Source organism: Anomalospiza imberbis, chromosome 1 (assembly GCF_031753505.1).
Source record: "Anomalospiza imberbis isolate Cuckoo-Finch-1a 21T00152 chromosome 1, ASM3175350v1, whole genome shotgun sequence".
NCBI lineage: Eukaryota > Metazoa > Chordata > Aves > Passeriformes > Viduidae > Anomalospiza > Anomalospiza imberbis.
Genome location: NC_089681.1, coordinates 133,957,550 through 133,981,109, shown reverse-complemented (window position 1 = coordinate 133,981,109; position 23,560 = coordinate 133,957,550). Strand labels below are relative to the sequence as shown.

General features: G+C 39.7%; 1 protein-coding gene across 1 annotated transcript in view; it reads left to right on the top strand.

Annotated features, from left to right (window-relative positions):
* Positions 1 to 9,530: 9,530 nt before the first annotated feature.
* The window catches only part of DNAJC1 (DnaJ heat shock protein family (Hsp40) member C1), a 109,032-nt gene continuing 95,002 nt past the window's right edge, over positions 9,531 to 23,560 (top strand). The window contains exon 1 of the mRNA XM_068212718.1: positions 9,531 to 9,839. Coding sequence (XP_068068819.1) covers positions 9,675 to 9,839 — 165 coding nt within the window. The 5' untranslated portion in view covers positions 9,531 to 9,674. The remainder of the gene's footprint in view (positions 9,840 to 23,560) is intronic.

Sequence of the window (23,560 nt, the reverse complement as noted above, 5' to 3'; positions counted from 1 at the left end):
CCTTTGAACATAGCCAAGGCTGAGGCTGGCACAGATGCTGGAGCAGAGGCTGGAGCAGCAGCAGGGGAACGCAGAGAGTCTGGTGTGGATGGGAGAGGGAGAGAGAGGGCTGTACAAAGCAGCAGGAAGGGGCTGCACGGCTGCAGGGAGCTGCTGGTGGCTCCTAAGGCTGAAGGACAGGCAGAATGGCAGTTCCTGTGCTCTCAGGAACTCCCTGCAGACAAACCTCACACCACATAGTGCAGGGAAGGGCAGGTGCCTTGCCTTTCCTTAGCCAGGACTGACAGACATCCCTTGGAACACAGAGCATCCAGCATAAAAGTTCTGCATCTTGTATGATGGCCACGTACAATCAGCCCCAGCGCAGCAGCTCAGTTTATGGCTTCACCTGCCATGTGTTTGATTTGCTGTGCCTGCACAATGTGCACATGCACCGCTGTCAGCTGGCACCCTCCTGGCTTTACACTGACCATCTCCAGCCCTGAGTTCCATAGGACTGCAGTCGCTGATGCCTGGTGGCAGAAATGATCTGTCACTGACATGTGATGCAAGCTGGTCCTGCGTGGAGAATTCCTTCTGCCCTTTCCTCTAACGTGCTGCAAGAATAAATCACCAACTCAGCTTAAATGGTGCTTAAGTGATATAACGGAGCCCTTGCCTGGCCTGTAGACAGAAGTAACAACACTTGGATCTAGCATTGCTCAAAATTCTGCTAGCCTGGTGTTTGTTTACTGTTTTAAAGAATATTTTGCAACAAAAGAAAAGATGAAAAATATAATTTGACTATAAAAGCAAACCAGGAATAAGTGGAATAAGGACAAGTGGGCTGTTCTTCGACATTAATATTTATATTCAAGGATATCCTACAGATGTGCAAGGGACATCAAATTCCTTTTTATTTGCAGGATAGAAGAGAGTTTTGAAGCTTGCATTATGGGTCAAGAAAGGAGAGAGTATTTTTTTGGCCTCTGCAACACAAGGGAAACAAATTAGTGGATCTGTAATTTAACTAACCACTTCCATTAGCACAGCTATTAAGGGTGGTTGCTTTTCCCAGTTTTCATAGATTTGATGTTGGGAGGATTGCCATACTATTGGCAAGCTGCTTAATAGGGGTTATTTTGTCTTGTAACTTTTTGATACTTTGTGTTGAAGGTATGACTCATTAGTACTACTTACAAAAAGTGGATCCAGATAATACCACTGGGTGCCTTCCTACTCTGTGCTCTGCAAGCCACCTCCTCATCCTACCAGTGACCAGGAATATGTACCAAGAGCATCCACTAAGTGATTTCTTCCTGTACATGCCACATGCAGGAGAAGTCAGTATTTATACCTCTCACTTGATAGAATTCATGAAATATATTTTACTAAATAACACTCTATATTACATATTCCTTGTCTAATGTTTGCCCACAGAAGTATTTGTTATGTGAGTTGAATGCCTATTTAAGACCTAAATGAGTACAACATATTTAATATTTATTTGCTAGCACAATACAGTAGATACAGGGGAGATGAGAGAGAATGCAAATAGAGGAGGAAGAAAAAGTGATTAAAGGGCACAGACAGAACATGAAATATTTCTACATGACTGCAGTGATTCTGAAAAAAGTAAGCAGTGAGAGAAGTTCAGTAAGTTAGGTTTTAGAATTTAAAAGTAAAAAAATTTAAGAAAAATAATGTTTAAGGAGATTGTAAATGACTAATAACAGCAGTCCTGCTTTATCTAAAAATGTGTTGCTTCAAGAGAGCTCCAGAAATGAGCCACTTCTTATCAGATCTGGATCATCTGGGTTCTCCATGTTTAGGGCACCTTTTATCTTCAATGACAGGTTCTTGGTATGAGAAATCTTTATTTTTACTTTTCTATTGTTTTAGTCTGTGATGCAGTGAGTAAAACTCATACCACAGCAAAATCTAGTCACAACAAGGACAATAAAATCCCCATGTGGGTGAGAGCTGTTAAAGCTCTGTTAAAGACCACTTACTAGAGAGATTGTATTGGCTAATGGGATTTTGTGAGAAATTACATTGCAGAATTTTGGCAAAGAAAGTGCTTTGGGCATTAATTTGTTTTTCTGAAAATAATGTTTTGTAGTAAGAGTTACATGCCCCACTCTATTTTCTGAAATATATTTCTTGAGAGCAAATGGAAAATACAACTGTGCAGGCAGAAGAAGGATTTTGGCCATTTATGTGACTTGAAGAAATCACAAATGTAATCCACCACCAGCAAGATGCTGTGACATGTTTAACACTGCACTTTTAATTTAATAAAAGCAAGTGAATCATGAAGTAAATATATCTTTAGTTGACATGATACAAATGTAAAAAAAGCTGTATCAGACATTACAATGCCTTATTTTAGCAGATATGTGTTTGCATTTGTAGCTGTGGGCAGGATTTCAAAGCAGACCTTTGGTAAATATAACCATGGAATAATCAAACCTCATTTCTTTATATTGGTTTCTACCAATGTACTTTTTCTGCTATGTAGTTGTGATTATTCAATCCAGACTGGTCTTCCTAGGAATTACTTTTCTGTATCTGTATATACTGGAATTTTGTGACTGAGAATTCAATAGATTTTTTTTCAGTCACAATTAAGTGCACTGTTAAATTTAAAGGGGGATTTGAAGAATTTTAATAGGCTTTTTCTTAGAAAGACACTTGTACACGTGCATCATCTTCATGGTCTTCCTATATTTAGTTAGTTCTGCTGGTTTTGCACTGTGTAATCAGAGTATGACTACTTTGTTAATGTAATCCTGAAGTGTGAAAACTATCTTAACTTGAAATTTAACTTTATTTTATGAAGAAAATATTTTGAACATCTTGAGCAAATTTCAAAGTATCATCCTCAATTTTGAACAGGACAGCAATCTACCAACTAAAAAACCCTTATGGTAAGGAAACAGCAGTTTTGAGTAAATAGTGTATTCTGTGTTCATCCATCACAGCTTTCAGTTTCCTCTCCAAATGGACTCAATCATTTTATTGAAAAGATATCCCACAAACCAAATGTTGTCCATGATTAATTCCTACATATGTTTGCTGTAACAGGCTCTTCTGTTACACTGCTGGCATGTTGTGCTGCTGGTTGCAGTCTCTCTATGCATGGTCATATTAATTTATTTTATGGTGGTGTGGTTTTGGTTTTGGATTTACCTGATTCTCTTTCTTTTTTCTCTTTCTTCTCCAATATTTTATGGTGCTAGTTCCTTTCTTGGGAGGGTGTCTTAGCAAATGTCACTGACGTATGTACATACCACAATAATAAATGGGAAATGAGTGTTATGTACTGACAAATGGAATTGTATGATCTTCACAGAAAATTTCCAGGTGATATTTAAAGTGGTTTTTACATTTGCAAAATCAAATTCTATTTTTAATTATTCCTAACATTAGCTCATCTCTGGCAAAGCAACAAATAGGAGGGACCAAGCAGAAACAAAACAGCACTGACAGAATTGAGCAGGGAAGTAAAATCACCTGAAATAGAATGATTCTATGATTCTGTGGTAAGTGTTCCAATATTGTTTACAACACTGAGTTGTTTGTTACCTGGTTTAATGCCTAGATGGTTGTCATTTCTTTCTGCACAAGACACAGCACCATGTGTTCCTGACAGAGGCACGGAACAGCCACGCGCACAGAGCAGCGCTCGTGTCACAGCCATCTTGTAGCACCTCTTCTGGTCTTCCAGCTTGCTCTCTCTCCCAACAATTATCTTAACTTTAGAGCAGTCAAAGTTGGCAAAAATGGTAAAGATGTCCCTCTCACGTATTTTTAGGTCTGCACACTTTTTGTTTTTAATCACATCTACAATTACTGTGAAGTAGAAAAGGACCTTGAAAGGGTCACGCATCTATGAAACCAATATAAAAACGTTCCCTCCAGAGAAATAGTTCTTTGCCCCCTGGTGGTGAATTAATTTTGAAAAATATTACAAAATACTTATAGGAAAATTTACTTGAAATGAAAAATAAATGCTAATTGCTTCATTGAATACAAGTAATAATACACCACTAAGCAACACTTTATGTGTCAAACATAACTAGAAAAAAATCCTATTATGAGCAAGCTCCATCAATCTTTGATAGTCACTGTAGAATAGATTAAAATTAGTTTGAAAACTGCAGGAAACCTTCAATACTTTAAAATCATGTCTCTTACTTTGCTTTTTTTTTTTTTTTTTTTTTTTTTGAGGAGGTTAACACATATGTATTAAGAATGTAATGTAGTCTTGAGAATCCCTAATTTCCAGAATTCTTACTGGAAATGAACTATGGAAATTATATTCATCCAAACAGCATCTTTACATCTGCCCCTCTCTGTAGGTTGTCCATACATTGAGAGCTCCCATTCTGGGCCACTAGAATAAAATGCCCTGGATAAAACTTTTAAAATAGCTGTACATATTTCTAAAAGTTGTCTAGAGGTTTTCAGCTTGCATATGCTGAGCATCTCTATATGTGAACTGACTACCAGCCTGTCATTCTTGGAATAGTAATAACAAAATTAACACTGCTAGTCACCCATTTGCAATTTTAGCCACAGATAATTTTGAAAGACGTCAAGAATACATTGTTTAAAAATATGCCATTAGCCTTCTAATCACTGATTTTGTTGTATCTTTTAATTATTGTGCCTCCAAAACTTCTCCCTGAGAACGCTTCCCCATGTTGATGTTCTTCTTCAGAAAAATATATATTAAAATTTGATGACAGACTATTGTCATGTCATGCAGCAAAACATTATACATTTATGCTGGGAAAAGATCATTTATAGTGATCAGGGCTTTCATATGTTGGCTTTACACTATTAGGATATGGCTCATATGAAGATGATCTGAGTGTATTACCATATCTTGTATGATGGTAATGTAGCTTCAGGTAGTTTTTGAGTTTGGAAAGCAGCATCAAAGGTATGGCATGCTCAGCAGGCACTATTGGGTTTTGGCACTAATGATGTAACAGGAAGAAAAAAAAAAAAAAAAAAGAGTAATGTAGCTAAAAGAGACGACTGAGCTGTCCAGACCAGGCACAAATGGGCTATTTTCTAAATAATATTCTTTCATGTCTGATGGACTGCAATAGCCTTCCGTTTTTAGCTCTGTTGCTTTTGCTTCTCTTCCCATTGCCACATTTCTTTCTCATTACTTTGACTTATGTCTGACCTAAGGTAACAGTGGGCAGGGTTGCTATAAAGTGGTCCTGTCCCCACCGTCCTTCTTTTCCCACTGCCACGCTGGATGTCATCTTCCCTCGGTCTCCATTCCATTCGCCTGATCGCGTGGCTAAACGCTAAACTGCATCTGCAAAATGATCTGACTTTAGAAAAAAAACCAATCCCTTAAAAAGGCAATAGCCAGGCCACTCGCCTATCGGGATGGAGCACTGCGGCACCGCTCAGCAGCGCGGCTGCTGCCCAGCCTTCTCTTCCGGCCGAGTCCTGCGGCGCTCCTGCCAGCCGGGAGACAATTCCTGCCGGCGCTCTGCCCTGCCCTGCTGCCAGGGGAGCAGCTCGCCTTCAGCTCTCCGCCTCTAGCTCTACAGCGGGGTTTTTTCCAGGGGAAAAGCCACTTTAAGTCGGGCTGTTTCCTGCCTGCTCTGCCCTCCTGTTCTTGCTCCCTCATCGGGGCTCGCTGTCCCCGTGAGTGTGGGAGTGCAGCTGTTCGTGGGTTGAGTTGTAAATTGGATCAGTGAAACATCTGAGTTTTTCTGTGCGTGCGTGCGTATGTGTGCACGAGTAGTTTTGTGTCGTGTTTTTGGGGTTTTTTGGTTCGTTTGGTTTTTGTTTCGTGTTTTTGTTGTTGCTCGATTTTTGTTTTTTGGGGTTTTTTGGTTTTGTCTTTTTAAAGCTGGATCATCTCAGTCATTTGACTTATAACGTGGCCCCCAAAGAGTTGAATGAGCTCAGCTGAGGAGGCAGCAGAGGCGCGGAGGTGGGAGCCAGCAGGAGACTCTTGAGCCAGCTTTGTGAGCAGAGGTCCACGGTGACTGTACCCAGCCGTGCCGAGCACCTGCACTGACCAGCCAGAAGAGAGAACTGCAGTGGACCGCAGAGCACCCAGGCTCTTCAGCTGCGAGATAAGGCCTGATCTTTAGGAAGAAAAGCGGTGGTCCCTTAATAAGCTGTTTCCCCTAGACGTCTGCTATTCATTTGTGGCACCGAAATCGCAGGCTCTTTAGCTATTCAGAATATGATCGTGTGAATCCTACTGGGCTTATGAAGCATGTTGGTATTTCAGCGCTGTTAAAAACGCTGATAATAACTGGTTCATGCCTTGGGTGCTACTGTCAATTAGTGTCAGAACAGAGACTTATTTAAACAAATTATTTCTATATAGGCTTCTTTGCCTTACACTTTGTAAAGTAGAGCTTCGTGACCAAGTGGACCTGTTTCAGTAACACCTGTCTGCATGTGCGGGCAAATTTGGGGCACAGAAAGAAAATGCTATCCTTGCCTTCATAGCTCTCTATATCCTTCAGTCAAAGGAGCTGTTCAGCTGCAGAGCCTACATACAGGATTAAAAACTGTTCTCTGATACTCTAGCAATTTAAATGTCATGTCTGAGTCACAGGAAAAAATAATAATACTTCCCAGCAGGAGTAATTTTAGTCAATGATGAAAAATCCATGTGAAATCTTCTACTTTCCCCTCTACCTTTGTGTAAGAGTTTGCAATAGTGAGATTTAAATCACCGTCACCAGTCTCCCAACTCACCTGCCTGTGATGTCTCACGTGTAGTTGCAGGCTCATAGAGAGGCCAAGCATTGCTGAATTTGATTATGTTTGTTTTATATTTTAAATCTTTCTCTGAAGGTGAGAGAGAACTGACTTGTATTTTAACTGATTTTTTTATATTGAAGGGGCCTAATGGGACTTTAATTGAAGCGCTGGAGAAGGGGGAAGTACTCTTCATTACTCACTCATGACTCTGAAGAAGAAAACTAAAGGAGAATTCATTATTATGGGGGCACTTATAGCATTTTAATAGTATTATCAGCATTTTCTTCCCAAAATTTAAGTATTTATGCTTGGAATACAGAACAATTTTAATGGAAACTAATTTAAACTAAGCTCATAGTATAGAATTTCTTTAAAATCCCTTTTGGAAATATTCCGTGCAGTATTAGGCCTTCTGTTCCAACAGTTTAAGGAGCAGAATAAAAATGAGTTTCAAATTTCTCGCATTGTTAAAACCAATTGGAATAATTTAACTATGCTAACTTAAATTAAGAGATCTCTTAAATATGTATTTTAGATAATCATAATCCCATTAATATAAGTGCATTTTTTTCTTGAATTATTCTTTCCAAATTCACATTCCTCTTGACTAAAAGAAGCCATAATTTATCTGAAGAATTCTGAGGTACTTCTTCCAAAATAGCCATTATCTTATGTTGCTTATGGATCTTATGATAAGATCTTTTATCTTATCTTTACTCTGTGCTCTCAGAAGCCTTGGTGCCACAAGCCACCTGCAATTTGTGATCAGTGTTAGGACAGGTTTCCCTGGTCTCAGCAGAATGGAATAAGTGACCTGTTTTTATCAGGTTTTTGGAAGGCTTTTTTTAACAGTTTCAGCAAAAGCAGCCTGAGGTGGGTTTTGAAAGGAGTAATTTTTCATAACAAATTCCAAATGCTGAAAAATAAGATCAAAATAACAAATGCTTCTCTTCAAGGTTCATCATCCCACTAGATCAACTTAACTAAGGAAGGCTTAGAAGCTAATGAGGCAAGAGGAAGTAGATAAGAATAATACAGAACAAGTTAGAAGGAAAGGAGAATTTGGAAGTATTTGTTAAGGGGAATGAAATATCACTAATCTCACATTTTAAAACATCTTAAACCTGGTTTAAAAATAATGCTACCTTACTGAACTCTTTATTTGCCCTGGCTTTCTGAGGACACTTTGCATCTTTAAACTTTGTTCTACAACCTTATGAGTAGGTAATGTTTTGAATGCAAAGGTGGTATTTTTGTGCAATAAAGCCTGAGACTTGAAAGGAAGGATAATGTAAATATGCAGGGCAACAAATTTACACTGTGGATACTGGCATGCAAAACAGAACAGATTAACAAAGTAAGGATGTGGGAAGAAACTCATCTATACCACATTCAGTTGCTCCAGCCAAACAAAGCAGCTGATAAATTAACTACCTCTTAACTTTACATTGTCATTCTCTAAAAAAGGACCTTTTTTTTTTTTTTTTTTTTTTTTTTTTTGTGATTAAGTGGGAGGAACCTTTTTTAAGATTACAAGAATGAACAGTTAAGTGCACCTTTTTGTGAAGGCTAAGTAAAGAGGGTCTCTATAAGACACTATTGGCTAAATTACAATTTCCTGGCAAATGGGTTTAGGACTCTTCAGAAAGCAGAGCCGGAGGCAGAATTGTGATCCTAAAAGCCCAGTGGGCATACATATGGGATATGGAAACATGAGTTTAAATGTCAATCTAATTAATATTTAAATAGTTTATACAAAAGGGAACAGTTTCAATAGTAGAGAATACCTACGACTACTCTATACTTTATGAGTTGGAAAATTGATAATGGTTATGTTGGTTCAACTCCGTACTCAGAACTGAGCAGAGTCTGGTTTAAAGCCACATCTTGATATTCCCATGGAGTATCCAAGGAAGCACTCTACTGTACAGTCGTTCTGTAAATGGTAGCTAGCTCCTCTTAGGTGAATTCACATGCAGATAAGATTGGCATTTGGGATTTTTTTTTTCCTTAAATTGCAAACCCTATTTTTAAAAATTTAGTTCATGGATATTTTTCAGATGAGTAAATCTCTCTTTTCTTAAAAGTATTCCCAGAGTGAGTTATTAACCAGGCCTAGTTTCGAGAGAGACGAAACAGATGTGGTGTGCCGAGGAGTCCGCGAGTGCCAGAGCAAAGCGATTTAATGCTGATAATTTGTATTTTTCGCCATTAAGTTTCCACCTAATTTCTCATCTAGCGTCCCAGGTGAAACATTTCACATTAATTTAAGCAAGGAAAGCACGAAAAGTTCGGGGACAACACCTTAAAAATCGGGTAAATACTAACGACAGGGTGGAGCGAGTTTAGGGTAAAATGGGTCACAGGAATCAAACACGCCCTTAAGGAGTTCGCGAAGACAGAAAATCGAAAGACGATTTAGCGCGCCAGGGCCCCGCGGCCCCCGCTGGCCCCGCAGACACCGGGGCTCCGCGGCGGCCGCGAGGCACCGGGCCCCTCCCGTGTGCCCGCGAGCCTCCCCGCGAGCCTCCCCGCGAGCCTCCCCGCGAGCCTCCCCGCGCGCGTCCCCGCGAGCCTCCCCGCGCGCGTCCCCGGCGGGAAGGGGGCGGGGCGAGGCGCCGCGTCCGCGCGCACGCAGCTCGCGCCGGGAGCCGCTCGCGCCCTTCCCCCCTTCGGCCTCTCCATTGCGCGAGCGCCGGCGGTTGCCGGGGCGCGTGACGTCACGAGCCGGGGAGGCGGTGATTGGCCGGGCGGGGAGCGCCCCCCCCTCACCCCTCCCCCGCCGCGGGACCGCCGCCGCTGCCGGGGCCGGGCCGGGCCTCGCGCGTCCCCCCAGTGCGGAGCGGCCGCCGCGGCGAGCGCGGCCTCCGCGGAGCCCCCCCCGGGCACGTCCCCGCTCCGCCAGCGCTCCGGTGCCGCCGCCGCGGGCCGGGGTCATGGCCCGCCTGCGGCCCGCGCCGCGCCCTCGGCTGCTGCCGCTCCTGGCGCTGCTGGCGCTGCTTGCGCCCCGCGCCCGCGCCTGGGACAGCGGCGACCTGGAGCTCTTCGACCTGGTGGAGGAGGTGCCGCGGAACTTCTACGACTTCCTGGGGGTGCAGCAGGTGAGCGAGGGACCGAGCCCGCCCGCCGCCGCCCCCTGCCCCAGCCCGTTCCCACGGGCCCCGCCGGTCACCGCTGCCCCTGACCCCCGGCTCGGCTGCCCGGCTCCCCCGCCGGCCCCTCGCCCGCTCGGCCGGTGCTGTCACCCTCCTCCTGCCCTGGCCCCCCGGGCCCCGGCTCCCGCGGATCGGGGCAACGCGCCTGTCCCTTCCCAGCCTCTCCCCTCCCGCTGCGGGGGCTCTGCTCTGCTTCAGGTACTGCTCTGTTGCTTCTCCTTCCTGCCCCACCATAAATCAGCCCTCCTTCTCCACACCTTTGTGTGTCCCTACTGCCTGTTGCTTTTCTGAACATGTCTCATTTTCTCCAAATGCTTCTACAGCCAGACAAAAGTAGCTTCTGGGGTTTTCACACTTCCCATTCATATCGTCGGTATGGCAGTTTCTCACCTTTCCCTCGTTCTGCATAGCTGCTATGTCCTTATCTTAAGATTGTGCATCACCTTGTGTTGCAGCTCATATTTTCTCTGGCTCATGCCATGTGGTAGACTGTGACCCTTTGCTGTGTTAATGGCTTGTAGATGGTTATATTTGTTTACTTTCCATGTATCATGGTTATTGTGTGTGGTTTTCACCTCTCTCTGATAAGTAACACCTAACATGATCTTAAAGAATTTATTATGCACCTTCAGTTAATTTTTCATGCCAGTGTGGTCAAGACAGGGACTCCTGTTAGGAACACTTTTATCCCGTGGTTCGTGTGTACATCTTGGATGTGGTTGCTGGTTTCACTGCCACTTGGCATCTTCAACTTGTATCACTTGTCTGGGCACCCATGTGATGCCCTTTTTTTTCTCTAGATGCTCCACTCTATGTGTGACCCTACTCAGTGTCTCTACATGTATCTTAACCACTTTTTTTTACTTTCTTCCAATCAGTGTTCTCCTCAGTAATGAAGTACACAATTCTTTATATGCTGCTCCTTCACCCAGAATCCTCAAAAGACATTTTGCTCTTTCTCTGTCTCCTAGTGCATTCTGTACTCCTAGTACCTTCTCTTTCCAGTGCTATATTCTGGGGATTGATCCTATATAAATCCCTGCCAACCTTGAAGTTTATTCTGATGTCGTTGTAGATTTTGAGGGTAATGACTGTATTTTCTGTGCATTTCACTAAGACCATGTCTAAAAAGAGAGGGAAGATCTCTGCACTATATAAGTGTCCAGTTTTGGAAACTACTGGCTGTGGTTGTTCTGACTCTGTTTCATCTCTATTTCTTTCAGTCCTTCTTAAGCATCCAGTGTTAAATACTATGTAATTCCATAATCTATACAACACAGCAAGGACTGCTATTCATATTTCATTTTCAAGACCCTAAAAATCTGGGTGTTAATTCTCAAAGACAATTTTAGTGTTAGATAGTGTAGGAATGCAAAACTTTGTTTCTGTTAGTGATGTTCAGGTCTGGTATGCAACTCTTTGTTAACATCTTCCACAGTCCTTTCTTCTAGGGCCAAATCTCTACCTTGCCCTGTATGTTTAGCAAAAATGTTAATTTTAACTAGCAAATATTCTTCTAGTTCACATTTCTACTCCTAGTCATAAAGGCAAACTTGTATCACTTGCAGTGTAGGAGCAAGGAAAAGGTTGGTGGAAGTGCAACACAAATGAAACTGAGGTGGTGGTTTAATTTTTTTTTTTGTTTGTCTTTTTTTTTTTTTTTTGTTTAAAGTGGTCACTCATCTTTTCATTATAGCCAAGACTGGAAGTGTACATAGTGCTGATACTTGACACATGCAGCAGAATAGACCTGTGAGTGGAATAATGGAGTATGCAGTGTTGGGAGTTGAGCTTCAATAGGAATTCGTAAGATTGGAAAATGCTGTGTGGATTTACAGGTTCTTTCACACGGTATCTTTTGTTCCTGCTGCTTGCTTCTCCAGCTCTGACCTATAGCTGAAACTTCCAACAAGATCCTGGTGTCATCCTGAAGGGATGTTGTCTTGCAGTGCCTCACTAGGCAGCTGCTGCTGTTCAAGTTACCTTATGAGAAGGGGAATTGTGACAGTTTCAAGGGAAGTGCACAAATCTCAGGTGTGCTGTATCCTACCCTGGATGTCTCAACACAAAGCTGTCTTTTACCATAATGTCTCAATGTGATGTTTGCACATTTCTTCAGGTTTTCTGCTATTTTTTAATACTGTGGTTTAATGGCACTTATTTGTTTTGTATGTCATTATTGTTTCAGTTGGGATGCTTTTTACTATAGTAATGTAATTTTGCTTTTTGTAGTTCTGGTACTAGAGATTTCCTTCTGAGTTCAGGTGGTTTTCTTGTTAACAAGAATTGACTATGTGTGTGACAGTAGCCTTTATGGCAACACCTTTGAACTGTTAAATGATCTTCCATTCATCAAGGCTTGCTTTTCCTTCCTCTCACCCATTCCTATTTCACTGCCTTGTGTCATGTCCTGATAATCACTTCTTCCTTCATGTACTTCTGGGAGAGGGAATACTTCTCCATTATGCAGGATGTAACTTCTACATCTGAGATATGGATGCTCAACTGTGTTAACAGTAGTTTGTCAGGGCTGCCAGATTTCTTCTAAACATGTCATGTTGTGTTTTGAAAAAATGTGGGGAATGACTCCAATGCTTCCTTAAGGCATTAAAGCAGCTTAGGTTTTGATGAGAGAATTGTGGTGCTGATTGTTGAACTCGTACACGATGTCAGAAGCTGATGTTGACCTCAACTGACAAGATGCAGAAGGCATTGTGGGAAGTGCCGTAGCTCTCAAACATGCTTTGGTGAAGCCTCTGCTGTCTGGATTTTTTCTCCCAAATTGGAGAGAAATGATTAGGGTTTTGTTTTGTTGTTGCTCTATGCTTGCAGGAATATGGGTTTTGTGTTTTGTCATTTTGAGGGCCTTGTGGAAGCCTCCTGGCATTGTCAGGTAACTCATCCAGCTCTGGTGAGGTGTTAGGTTTGAGCTGCTGTAGTGTTTTCTGATATCAATGGCAAAGATAGAGGGTGATCTAAGTGAAGTGATTGTTGTGGTTCTGAATGTGGAATGACAGAGTAAGATTGTGACTGTCTTGGCTGTTAAATAACTGACCTTTGTTCTTGATTTCAAAGAGGGATGGCTGAGCAATCTACAAATGCTCATGGAATGGTTGAGGTTGGAAGGCCCCTTCTTGTCCAACCCCCAAGTGTTAGGGTGAGCAACTAGATTAAGAAGTATCTAATTTTTATACAAAGACATAATCTTTTCTATTTGTTTTTTTTTTTAATCAGATCTAATAGTACTACGGCATGAAGAAGGCTTGCATTGTTATGTTGTTGCTATTGCTGTTCCGACCAATGTGGGAATTGCTCTACCTTCTTTTTTTTTGGTGGTTCTTAAACTGATTATGTAATTAACTTAAATGACTCATTTAAAACATTGCTGATTTCAAGAAATTTGACCTAGCAGAATAGGGATGTATCCTTTGGCTTGAGAAAAGGTTTCAGTTCCCTATTCCCCAAGTGGTCACTGAAGAAAATAGAATCATAACCTCTTGACAAATCTGATGTAATAGTAATTTCATTAATCACTTCAATATAGCCAGTTTCAAACCAACAAAGGAATCAGGACCAAGTAGTATTCATCTAAAAAGTCAGATGAAGCAGCAGAATTAAACCAGAGGCTATGCAGACTCAGTAATATGATGACCAGTTACCTGAGAGTGAGAGCATAGAAATGCACTGTTAACATTTTGGAAAAATTCCAGGAAGATCTGAGGAACTACAAGCTTGTATGGTGGACAAATGAATGGGTCAAGTTAGTGTTATCATCTCTTACAGCTTTTAATAGGTGATACCTTCATGAATATGATATGCTTTGGATAAATGAACTTTACATCAGTTGAACCTGTGTCTCTCTTCCCAAAATATGCTTTTGATTATAATTTGTTAATATGGCTTCAAGGGAATTACTTGTTCTTCCACTTTTTTTGGCTTGCAGCTAGGAAGGCACTACAAGCCTCTGAATATCTTCTGAAATTTTGTTATACAGTTCTTGGATATAAAGGATCTGGTCAAGAAATTTTTAGGTAACATTGTTTGTGAAGATGTATTAGAATGCATGAGCTTTATTGCTGGAATTGAGCTGTGTGGAGCCATGTGTTGTGTGTCAGGACCAAGGAAGGTCTGCATAAGGCTTTGGCTTCCACTGGTAATCACGTAAGGGAAGGGATTGGTGTTTCAATCTAGCAGTTCTGCTAGGCCTGTGCATTGTAGGGAAACAGACACAGAAAGGTTCTCTGAGCACTGTTTGAGGTAGTGGAGGGGGCCCTGGGAGCTCAGGTTCTTGAGGGAGAGTTAACAAGTAGGACTTGCTGCCCAGCATGGTGGATAAATATATAACCTGAAAATTGTTGAGAGGGATATTTTCTTCAGTATTGGCTTATGGTTTTCTTATGGCACCTGAGCTTTATATTGAACCAGGGCTCTAATGTGTTCATGTGGCTTTACTGTAGAGAACTAAGAATATTATATCCACTGCAAGATGATGGGTTTGGTAGATGATGTTGCACCATAAAGTCAGAACTGTGTGTGTACAGAACCTGATTTTGGTCTGACAGCCTGTGAGACATTTATTTGTTAGCAACTCCAGAAAAGCGCACGGACATGAAAAGGAGTTGGATTTCTATGGCTCTGGGAAACCACAACCTCTCCAGATGAGCTGGATGTGTTGGGCTAATAGGCTTCTTTCAAGAATGCTGGAACAGATGAGCTGTTGTATACTGTGTCAAGTAGCAGGATCCGACAGGGTTATGTCTGTAGAGTGCAATGTTTGGTGCTACACAATTGATGTTCATACTGTTTGCATTTCAGGGATTTGTTTTTTTTTTTCTTCTTGTTGAACTAATTCCAGACTGGCTGCATGGACTCAGAGACTGTTTGTGTTGAAACATGCTGTTTGTGCTCTTGGTTTCACATCTTGTGGTTCAGTTCTCTCCAAAAGGAATCCTGTTCATCCACTCCAAGACTTCTTCATGATATGCAGTCAGTAGGTACAATAAAGAAGTTTGATTTACACGTGCACTCCTGGGCTGCACTAAAAGTATGAGGTTGGCTGCACCTTTAAGACTATAGTTTCTAGTAAATTGCTGACACTGAATTGTGCCTCTTGGCATTGCTCTGTAAGAAAAGGAATGAACACCACAACAAACTGTGTGGCTTTTATGGTATTATCAAGTCTGGAGATGGAAGAAAACACTCAGTAAGATGTTTCTATGTGGTCTGTTTTATGCAAATGCATTGACTGATGGCATGCAATGCATACATCACCGCAGTTCAGAAGTTGTGAATTTGTATGTTTTATAAGTAAAGTTCTTGGACATAGATTTAGTAACCTATTTTTCAGAAATAATGGCAATCTTGGAAGTTGTCAGTGTTGTTTTGTCCGGCCCTGCTGTAGTTCTGGCTTTGAATGGGTTATTGTCCAGGAAAAAAATCTACATTGAACTATTTTTCCTATAGAACTTCTGGGGAACTTTGAGTACATAGATTGGTCCCTTCATGTGGGAAGAAACAGCCCTCCCTTGTGTATCTGTCCAAGGAATACTGTTATGTCCTCATCAAGAACAGCCTACCTGTACCCATGCACCACCCTGTCTTTCCTGGCAGGCAAGTTGCACATAACTAGAGCAAGGAAGGAGGGAAATAAGGAGGGGTAGCCCAGAAACTTAGCAGCCTGTTTGTTCTTCGCAATGACAAGCCGGATTGCTCTCCATAGATATATTTTGGTTATTCTTCTATCACTTCAGACTATTCTTCTCCCCGCTGCTTTTTAAGGTTAATGTATGTGGGTGCAGTGTTGATAAAATCATGGAGTGTGCATCATCTGCAAACATTTTAGCAAAAATCTAGTAGTTCAGTCTTCCAAGCTTTGGAAGTATTTGATCAAGTAAGAAAAGATTTCACTTGCACGTGATTATAACGTCACTTCTTCAGATGATTGTGTCAAAACTATGAGCTGTAAGCTATTCTTGCTTTGTTTGGTAAGATTAGTTTATCTTGCATGACAAATAAGATATTTACTGTGACCTTCAAAAATGTTCAGTGCTGTGAAATGACATGGAGCCATGTAGCACCTTGGTGTCTCACTCATTTCTGACAAAGTAAAGTTGTTCAGCGAGTGATTAAACATCATGTCTAATGTCTCAACCTGTTTTGAGATTGCTTTCTACTTCCTGTTCAAAGTGTATGTTAAGGAGATCTAAATTGGAAGGCATTAGATTTTAATACACTGTCAATTGCAACATCAGAGTTCTCAGTTCAAAAGATGAAATGTTTCCATTTTCTTGCTCCAAGCTTTCAAAAATAATTAACTTCCATAATGCACAACTGGGTGATAGAAGTAGCAGACCTTTATTTGAACACTGAGGGATTTTAGTAATTCCTGAAGTTGTATTTCTTTTAAGCCCATGAATATGCTGTCAGCATTGAGGCAGTAATAGTCACTTGCACTGGTTCTAAGAAAAATATAATCAGAAAATCCAGTTTTGTTTCTGGCAGCTTTAGCTGTAATGTCAGTTCATTCTATAAAAGTAATTATATGTTTTTTCTTAGTGTGTTACTGGGACACAGTTTTGCATCCCTTTATGGTTAAAAACTTCTATTCTGAATATGTTACTTGTAAGTTATACATGGAACTGAGATTTTCAGCAGTTCAGGAAACTCTGCTTGTCCCAAAAGATGTAAATTATTAAGGTTGTGTGAAGTCATCATTGATATTATTCACTTGGATCCTATAGAACAAAGTTGTTTTGATTTTGAGTAGTTTAATGGCTTATAAGAGACACCATAGAGAAGTTCTAATGATAACTGCGGCATTTGTAACTGGGGATGGTGCAGGGTACAGGTTTCTGTGTGTTTTGGGATTTTTTTTTTAAATTGCTGAATTTACAGGTAAACTGCTGATAGATAATGTAATATATTCTGTAAGTGCCCTGCCCTTATCTTTTTGTTCAGTGTTGTTGCATATAAAAATGATTGAGACATCTAGACACATAAAGCTTGTATTTTCCATGAAAATGGGTTTTCTGCATTATTGCCTATTAAATTTCTTCTTGGATGTTGTCCAAGTTTTTTTTTTTCCCCTTTCATTGTTTTCTCCTTTTTTCAAGACACAAAGTGCTTTGGAATCTGCCAATTTAACTAGTTTTAAAGACACTTACTCTTAACTTTCCCTGACAATTCATTCATGTAGTACTTTCCTGATTTCTTTCAGGTTATCTTTTTCTTCTTTCTTGCTGTTTAGAAGAACATACAGCAATAGGAAATGATTATGTTTGGGAACCCAAGGGAGCTGACAGTATTCAAAGTGCAGTAAAAAGGATAAAATAAGCAGTCTTGAATTGGTTTGGTTTTGGTTTTTTTTCTGTCTGCAGCAGCAATAATGTTTCAGCTCTTTCTCTCTATACTTCTTGTTTCACTAATCCTTTAAGGATGTATTCATAATAATAATTTTCTCTTCAAATTGCAGAAATAAAAAAGGTTGTTTTTTTTTTTTTCCCCAAGTAGTTCTGTGTTTGATCTGTAATTCATTGAAGGGATTGACCCATTTTTTAGTGTAGAACGGTGGGTGACCTGTGCTGGTGGCCTTTGGTGCTTACAAAAGGCTCTACATTTTATGGTTGTTCAAAATTCATCTCTTTTGCTGATGTTCTAGGTATGTGCCCATGTTGGTATCTGATGCAGCTACGTAATGGATCTAACATGGAATTTTGTAAACAGCTTCCCAGTGGGCCTTTTACTTCTTGACTGCTGTGGATTGTAGTCATCATATTTGTCTGTAAAGCTGTGTAAAAAAAAAAAAAAATCTTAGAGGCAGCCCTAATTTCATTCTGTTGAATGATAAAGCTTTTATGCTCCATCTACAGTCATTTTACAGTTAAGATTAACATGTTTTTCTAATCAGATCTAGAGGAAACTGTAGCTTCAAGGGAGATATTTGGAGATATCTGTGGTGCTATTTTAAGTATGTGGTAAAATTTAAAAAATAAAATGAGAATTCAGCATATAAGATGTTCCTTAATTGGTTTGGTGCTTCTTGTACTCTCAGCAGAGCCGGTAACAAAGAGTCTGTGGTGACGTTGAGCAGCTGAGCCAGTAAGAATGAGAGTGTAAGTGATAACAGAGGGGTTTATTTTGTCTCTAAGAATGGGTCTGATAAACATTAATTTTCTCCTTTTATTCATTTTAATATCTGTAATGTTTTGGTTTTCCACAGAATTCTAGTGGGCTGACAAAATTCATGCAGCATATGAAAATCTGCAGTTTTGCTTTCAATTTGCTTCTTAGTCTTTGTGCTTTTGCTTAGCTAGCTGCTGTGCAGGTTAGAAGTTTGTTCTCTTTTGGTTTTATTCACTTGCAGTGTAAAATTGTTGGGTTTCCCTAAATTATGAGGAGATTTGGGGTTTCTGGGTTTTTGTTTATTGTTTGTATGTCAGTCTTGTTTGAATGTTACTAACTCTGTATAAAAGTGATTTGTAAACAGTCTCACGAATGTGGTAATGTGTTGTACACGTGGTATATGTTACAGTTATGCAAACAGTAACAGTTTAAAGCAGTATTGTGTATTCCTGGGCTCTCATCTGAGGTTTTGCTTAAGTGCAGATTTCCTAAATGACCTGGTGCAGGCCTTGCAAACTGTTCTTACTGATGTCAAATGAGCAGTGGGGTGAGAAGTGAAGAAAGTTCATATGCAGTCTCTGATAGATCTGAAATTCTTCCTTATCAGTGTTGATCTGGAAAATTTGTGGAAGAAACCAGACAATGCATAGGAGCTGTTGAAATAAAGTCACTTGGCAATCCTTGTATGACTGAAGAGAGAGGGAAGAGCTAAAGGGGTCTTGTCACATGGGCTGTAATTATGAAATGCTGCTGTCTCCAATACTGTAAAGTACTTTCACTTGTAGAAGGAAGCGTTCAGTGCTGATGAGGACATGAGAAAGTTGTGAAATAGCCTTATTGTACTGATTTGGGTTGAATAGCTTCTCCTTTAAGGGACAAAGATTGGTTTTACCTACTCCTGAAACTATTGTAAATGATTTTTTAGTGTGATTGATCAATGCCTTATTACATTTTATTTATTTATTTAGCCTAAATTTGGTTTATCAAATTGATCAGTTTTAATTCAGTTTTATCAAACTGATTTAGGCTAGCTTTTATATTCCATAATCACCATTTCAAACTCAGTGATTTCTCTAGTGTTCTTCTGTGGGATATAAATGCTGTGATGGGAAAGTAAGAGTTTGTATGCCATTTAACTTTGTGACAGTCTAAGTCATGGATTGCTTTACTGGATGTTGTGTCTAACAGTGGCTGCTAAAATCTTGTACTGCAAAAAAGTCTGCAAAATTTAATCCTACATGGAAGCCTCTTCCCATTTCCCATTAAGATTCATTAAAAATCTTATTCAAATCATGCATTTCTTTCAATTGATTAAAAACTTGAAATAGATGTGTTTTCCAGTCTGAGTCTACCTATTTGTTGAATAAAAAGTATTTCTTCTGTCATGTTGTAACTTGTGTGGCTTGTAGTTTCTGTTCTACTTCAGAATTTTCTATTTCTACTTTAGTAGCCTTTCCACTCTCCAAGCTAAGCCAGCAACATTCAAAACAAAGCAAAAAATTCAAATGTTGGCTTCTGTCTGTTATGAATGGAGTTTTCATAGTTGAAATACAGATTGAGGGGATCAGCCAGTCAGTTGTTTTTTGCAGCTTACAATGGTGAAAGAACAAACTTCTTCTGTACATAAATTGTGTGCTGTATTTGAAAATTAATTGTAGCTGACTTACATTTATTCTCACTTGCATAGTAGAGAGTTCCCGTGCTGGAGTGCACCATTACTTCATGTAGTAAATATTTTTGGTCTTTGTGTGATCTGGCTGAGTAATATTAGGTGCTTAATTAGAAAGCAGTTGTGTGAGTTTTTTGTTTTATTTTAAAGGAGATAAAAATGAAACTAGTTGTCTGCTGGAGAGATAGACACTTAACCTATTACTGACTTAAGAATTTCATCAATCATGATGAGTTTGGCCTTTCATACATTTATACTTACTTCTCTTACCTACAAACAGGTATGATCTGTAGACACCTTAATTTTCTGGAGGAGACCTTTCTTTCATGACCTTAGATTAAAGGACAATATCTGTTGTATCAGTTAAAAAATAATGTGATTTTTAATGCACTTGAGAGTAGTAAACACACTTGCCTTATCTGGCAATAGTCTAGAATTGTCTTGAGCAATGCATCCTGATGGTCTGTGAGGGCCTGTTTCCATTCCATAGTCTTCTTGATCTCCAGTTAGGGCATCCCTCCATGTCATCCATGAGCTCCTTGGATACCTTAAGGAATGCTGAATACTGTCAATGGGCTGTCTGGTTTCTGCTCTTGTTTCTTATTATTTATGCACTTCTGTATTATCTTTGCACTTCTTTCTTTAATAAAAGCAATAAAACCAGTGGCAATAGATGGTGTCACTGGGGAGCACATGTGAACATAACAGTGTTTTGCAGTCCATTTGCCCCCCATACGTTTCAGCTGCCACAGTTTTTGATTAACAATGTTCAGAAATGCATCCCTGGTGGTACCTTTCAGTCTGGTGCTGTATAGTGGATTTGTAGAACTGTCAGCAATGTCTTGGATCACTTAGTGATTTATACTTGCCAGCTGCAAGCTCTGCTCTTTGTAGGAAAGGTGTAGTTTAAGGCAACAGTCTTACCTACACTAAATCTTATCTCTCACTTTTTTGCTAGATCACTTGGTTTGGTATTCCCTTGCTTGTGTCTGGTACCTACCCAAAACATTTAGCAACAGTGCATGCTTGGCTCTTCAGGTTGTCTTTGAAAGTGCTGAATGAAGCCAGTCCCAGCACCAATCCCCCAGCAGGGGACCTTTCAGCTGCCTTTTCTCTGCCTTGAAGACTGGCCACTAGACCTTGCTTTTTTGTATCCTGTTCATTAATTTTCTTTTTGTAAGACTTTTTGCTCCCATCTTGTGTTATGTTAGTCACTTTAATAGCCTTTGGGATGAAACCTTGTCAAAAGCTTTTTCAAAATTGTTGGGTCCTTGGTAGCATTTTTTTTTGCAGCACTGGCTTATCTTCCTCACCTGCAGGTGTGCAATTTTTTATATATATTTATTTCAGCAGTCTCAGGGGATAGCTCAGGTCCTGACTTATTAACATCTAGTTTTTCTGTTTGGGGTAATATGTCTAATATATATTTCAAGTTGAATTTGCTTCTCTTGACCTGCAAAGAAAGCAATTGGTGTGGGAGTCTCTTGAACATCTCCAACAGGGAAGATTCATTAAGTGAATTATGAAATTATTTGTCTGTAGCTTTGTTCCTAAATGAAACTTTTCATAGTTTTGTCATCAAGCAGTCTCTAACATCTTGGTTTTGATTACATCTGAAGAATTAAAAGGGTTTTGAAAATAAAATAAATTGACACTCTAGTTTTCTTGGACAAATACAAAAGTCCTCAGTAACATGCTGAAAGAAGTAGGCAACACATTTTCTTAGCTATGCATTCCATGAATTCTGATGGAACTGGTGCAAAAATCCACCATGTTGCTGTTGTGGTTATTTATTGTTAGAAGGAAGAATAGCTGCTGTTACGCTGTTTTTCCTGTTTGATTAACTGCTATGCATGAATGATTGAGCACATTTTCATAGGAACCCAGGCTTTTAACTGAGATCTCCATTGGGAGTTCAGGAACATATAATCTGCTTCTGGACACTTTGCTTTGGTTACTGGTCTCAACTCTGTAACATCAGTCATGGACAGTAGTTCTCTTTTCAGGCAGCAGGATAGAGGGTTTGGGCTTGTAATACTACTCAAGTTAAGACTCAAGCAGAGTTGGTTTGTGTCCTGTCATCCCTTCCCCTTCCTCCTTTTTGTCTTACAGTTCCTTTATAGCATAGTAAATCTGTGGATTTATTAATTCTGCATCAAAGTTCTTACTGTGATGTCCTTAAGTATATAGTTTTGGAAACAATAAGATTATTTTAATCCAGTTATTTTAATTCTGATGATACCAATTACTTTCTATGTTTTGCTGATTCCTACTGGTTTAGGCAAGATTTTGGTATTGCATAAAGCACAGTGAAAACTTCAATTTTGTGTTTTCTGTCGGGTGTTGGCATTGTGAGGAGAAACATGACAGAGTTTTATGAAATACCCTCACTTCTAGAAGTTTTTAAAAGGTAGACACTTGCTGAAATAACTTTTGCAGCAGGGAACTTGTTTGAAATAGAGGAGCTTTAATGGAACATACTAAAGCTAAAAGTTATATCAGATAAAGGGTATTGAATTTCAAGTTTTCAGTACAGTTCTTTATTGTATTATCAATTTTCTTATTCTTCTAAGTAGAGTTGATCTGTTTATTGTTCAGGGAAATAATAAAGTCATAGTTCTAGGTCCTATTTAAAGGAATTAAGCCCTGTCTTTAGTCCTATGCATTGCTTCCATGCTGTGCATGTACCTTGACTATCATCAAGAGATGAGAATTTAGGGTAGACTGTGCTGTTTGCTAGCATCTGCATGACTGATGTGGTACATTGAGAAGTCAAGTCTGAGAACACAAAGAAACAGTATCTAGAAAAAAGTGTTGGGCAATGAAAGATGAAATCAGACTTTTCTGGGAAGAGTAGTTTTGTAGGTACAATGCACTGGGTGCAGAGTTTAGATGGAGAGCTTTGTAGCAGAGGTGTTGGTGGTAAATACTTTGTGTTTCGAGTTCCATTTGGGATTTTCTTTTTAAGGGTGCAGTTTGCTTAGTGTGACAGGAAATTACAATATACAGTTAGGTTTATCTTTATTTTTAGGTAAAACTGTAATATTTAATTCTCTCAGTGTCTGAAGATGTATGTTTGAGTGGATTGTATTTACATCCAAAATGTTTAGGTAATACTATCTTCTCCAATAAAAAGGGACAGAGTTGGAAAGAAATGCATTTGAATTGAAAATCATGCCCTAACAATAAAGTACTTTAATCTTGATATTATACTTCCTATTTTAAATCATGCTGTTTTAAAGTTTTCAGTACAAAACTTTTATTAGTATTAATTTCATAATATCTGAAGTCTAAAAAGTAAATTGGGACACCTGTTTAGAAAGTGCTCTTGCATAGGTTGCCATTTTGCATTGCAGAATATTGACCTTCCTTGTAATGTATTTGTGAAAATAAACACTGCTTAACACTGAATATGGATACCCACATTTTCTTTCTAAGAAACATTCTTTCATTTGTCTTCTGTGTGTTTGACTTCCTCAAAGTTCAGATTTTTAATGCAATTTTTTTTTTTTTGAAAAGAAAATATAACTGGTATTTAGACAACTGTTAGCAGGGGCATATCTCCTTAAACTTCTGACTGAAAGGAAGCAGAAGGCTGTAAAATGTGAGTGTCTTCACTTCTGGAATATGTAAGATGCATTCCTGCAGCTTCTGCGGTCTTTTCTAACAGATTAACTCAAAGACACTGTCATTGAATTAATGGTATCCCATTATTATCAGGGTATTGGTTATCCTGTCTGCTGTCATGAGATATGAGAGCCGTACATGACAGCTGGTTAGACGTGATTGGATTGATACTATGGCCAGGAAAGACAGTACTGGACTAGGTTGCTTTCTGAAATTGATTTCTCAGTCAAGATAGAATTGTATCTTGATC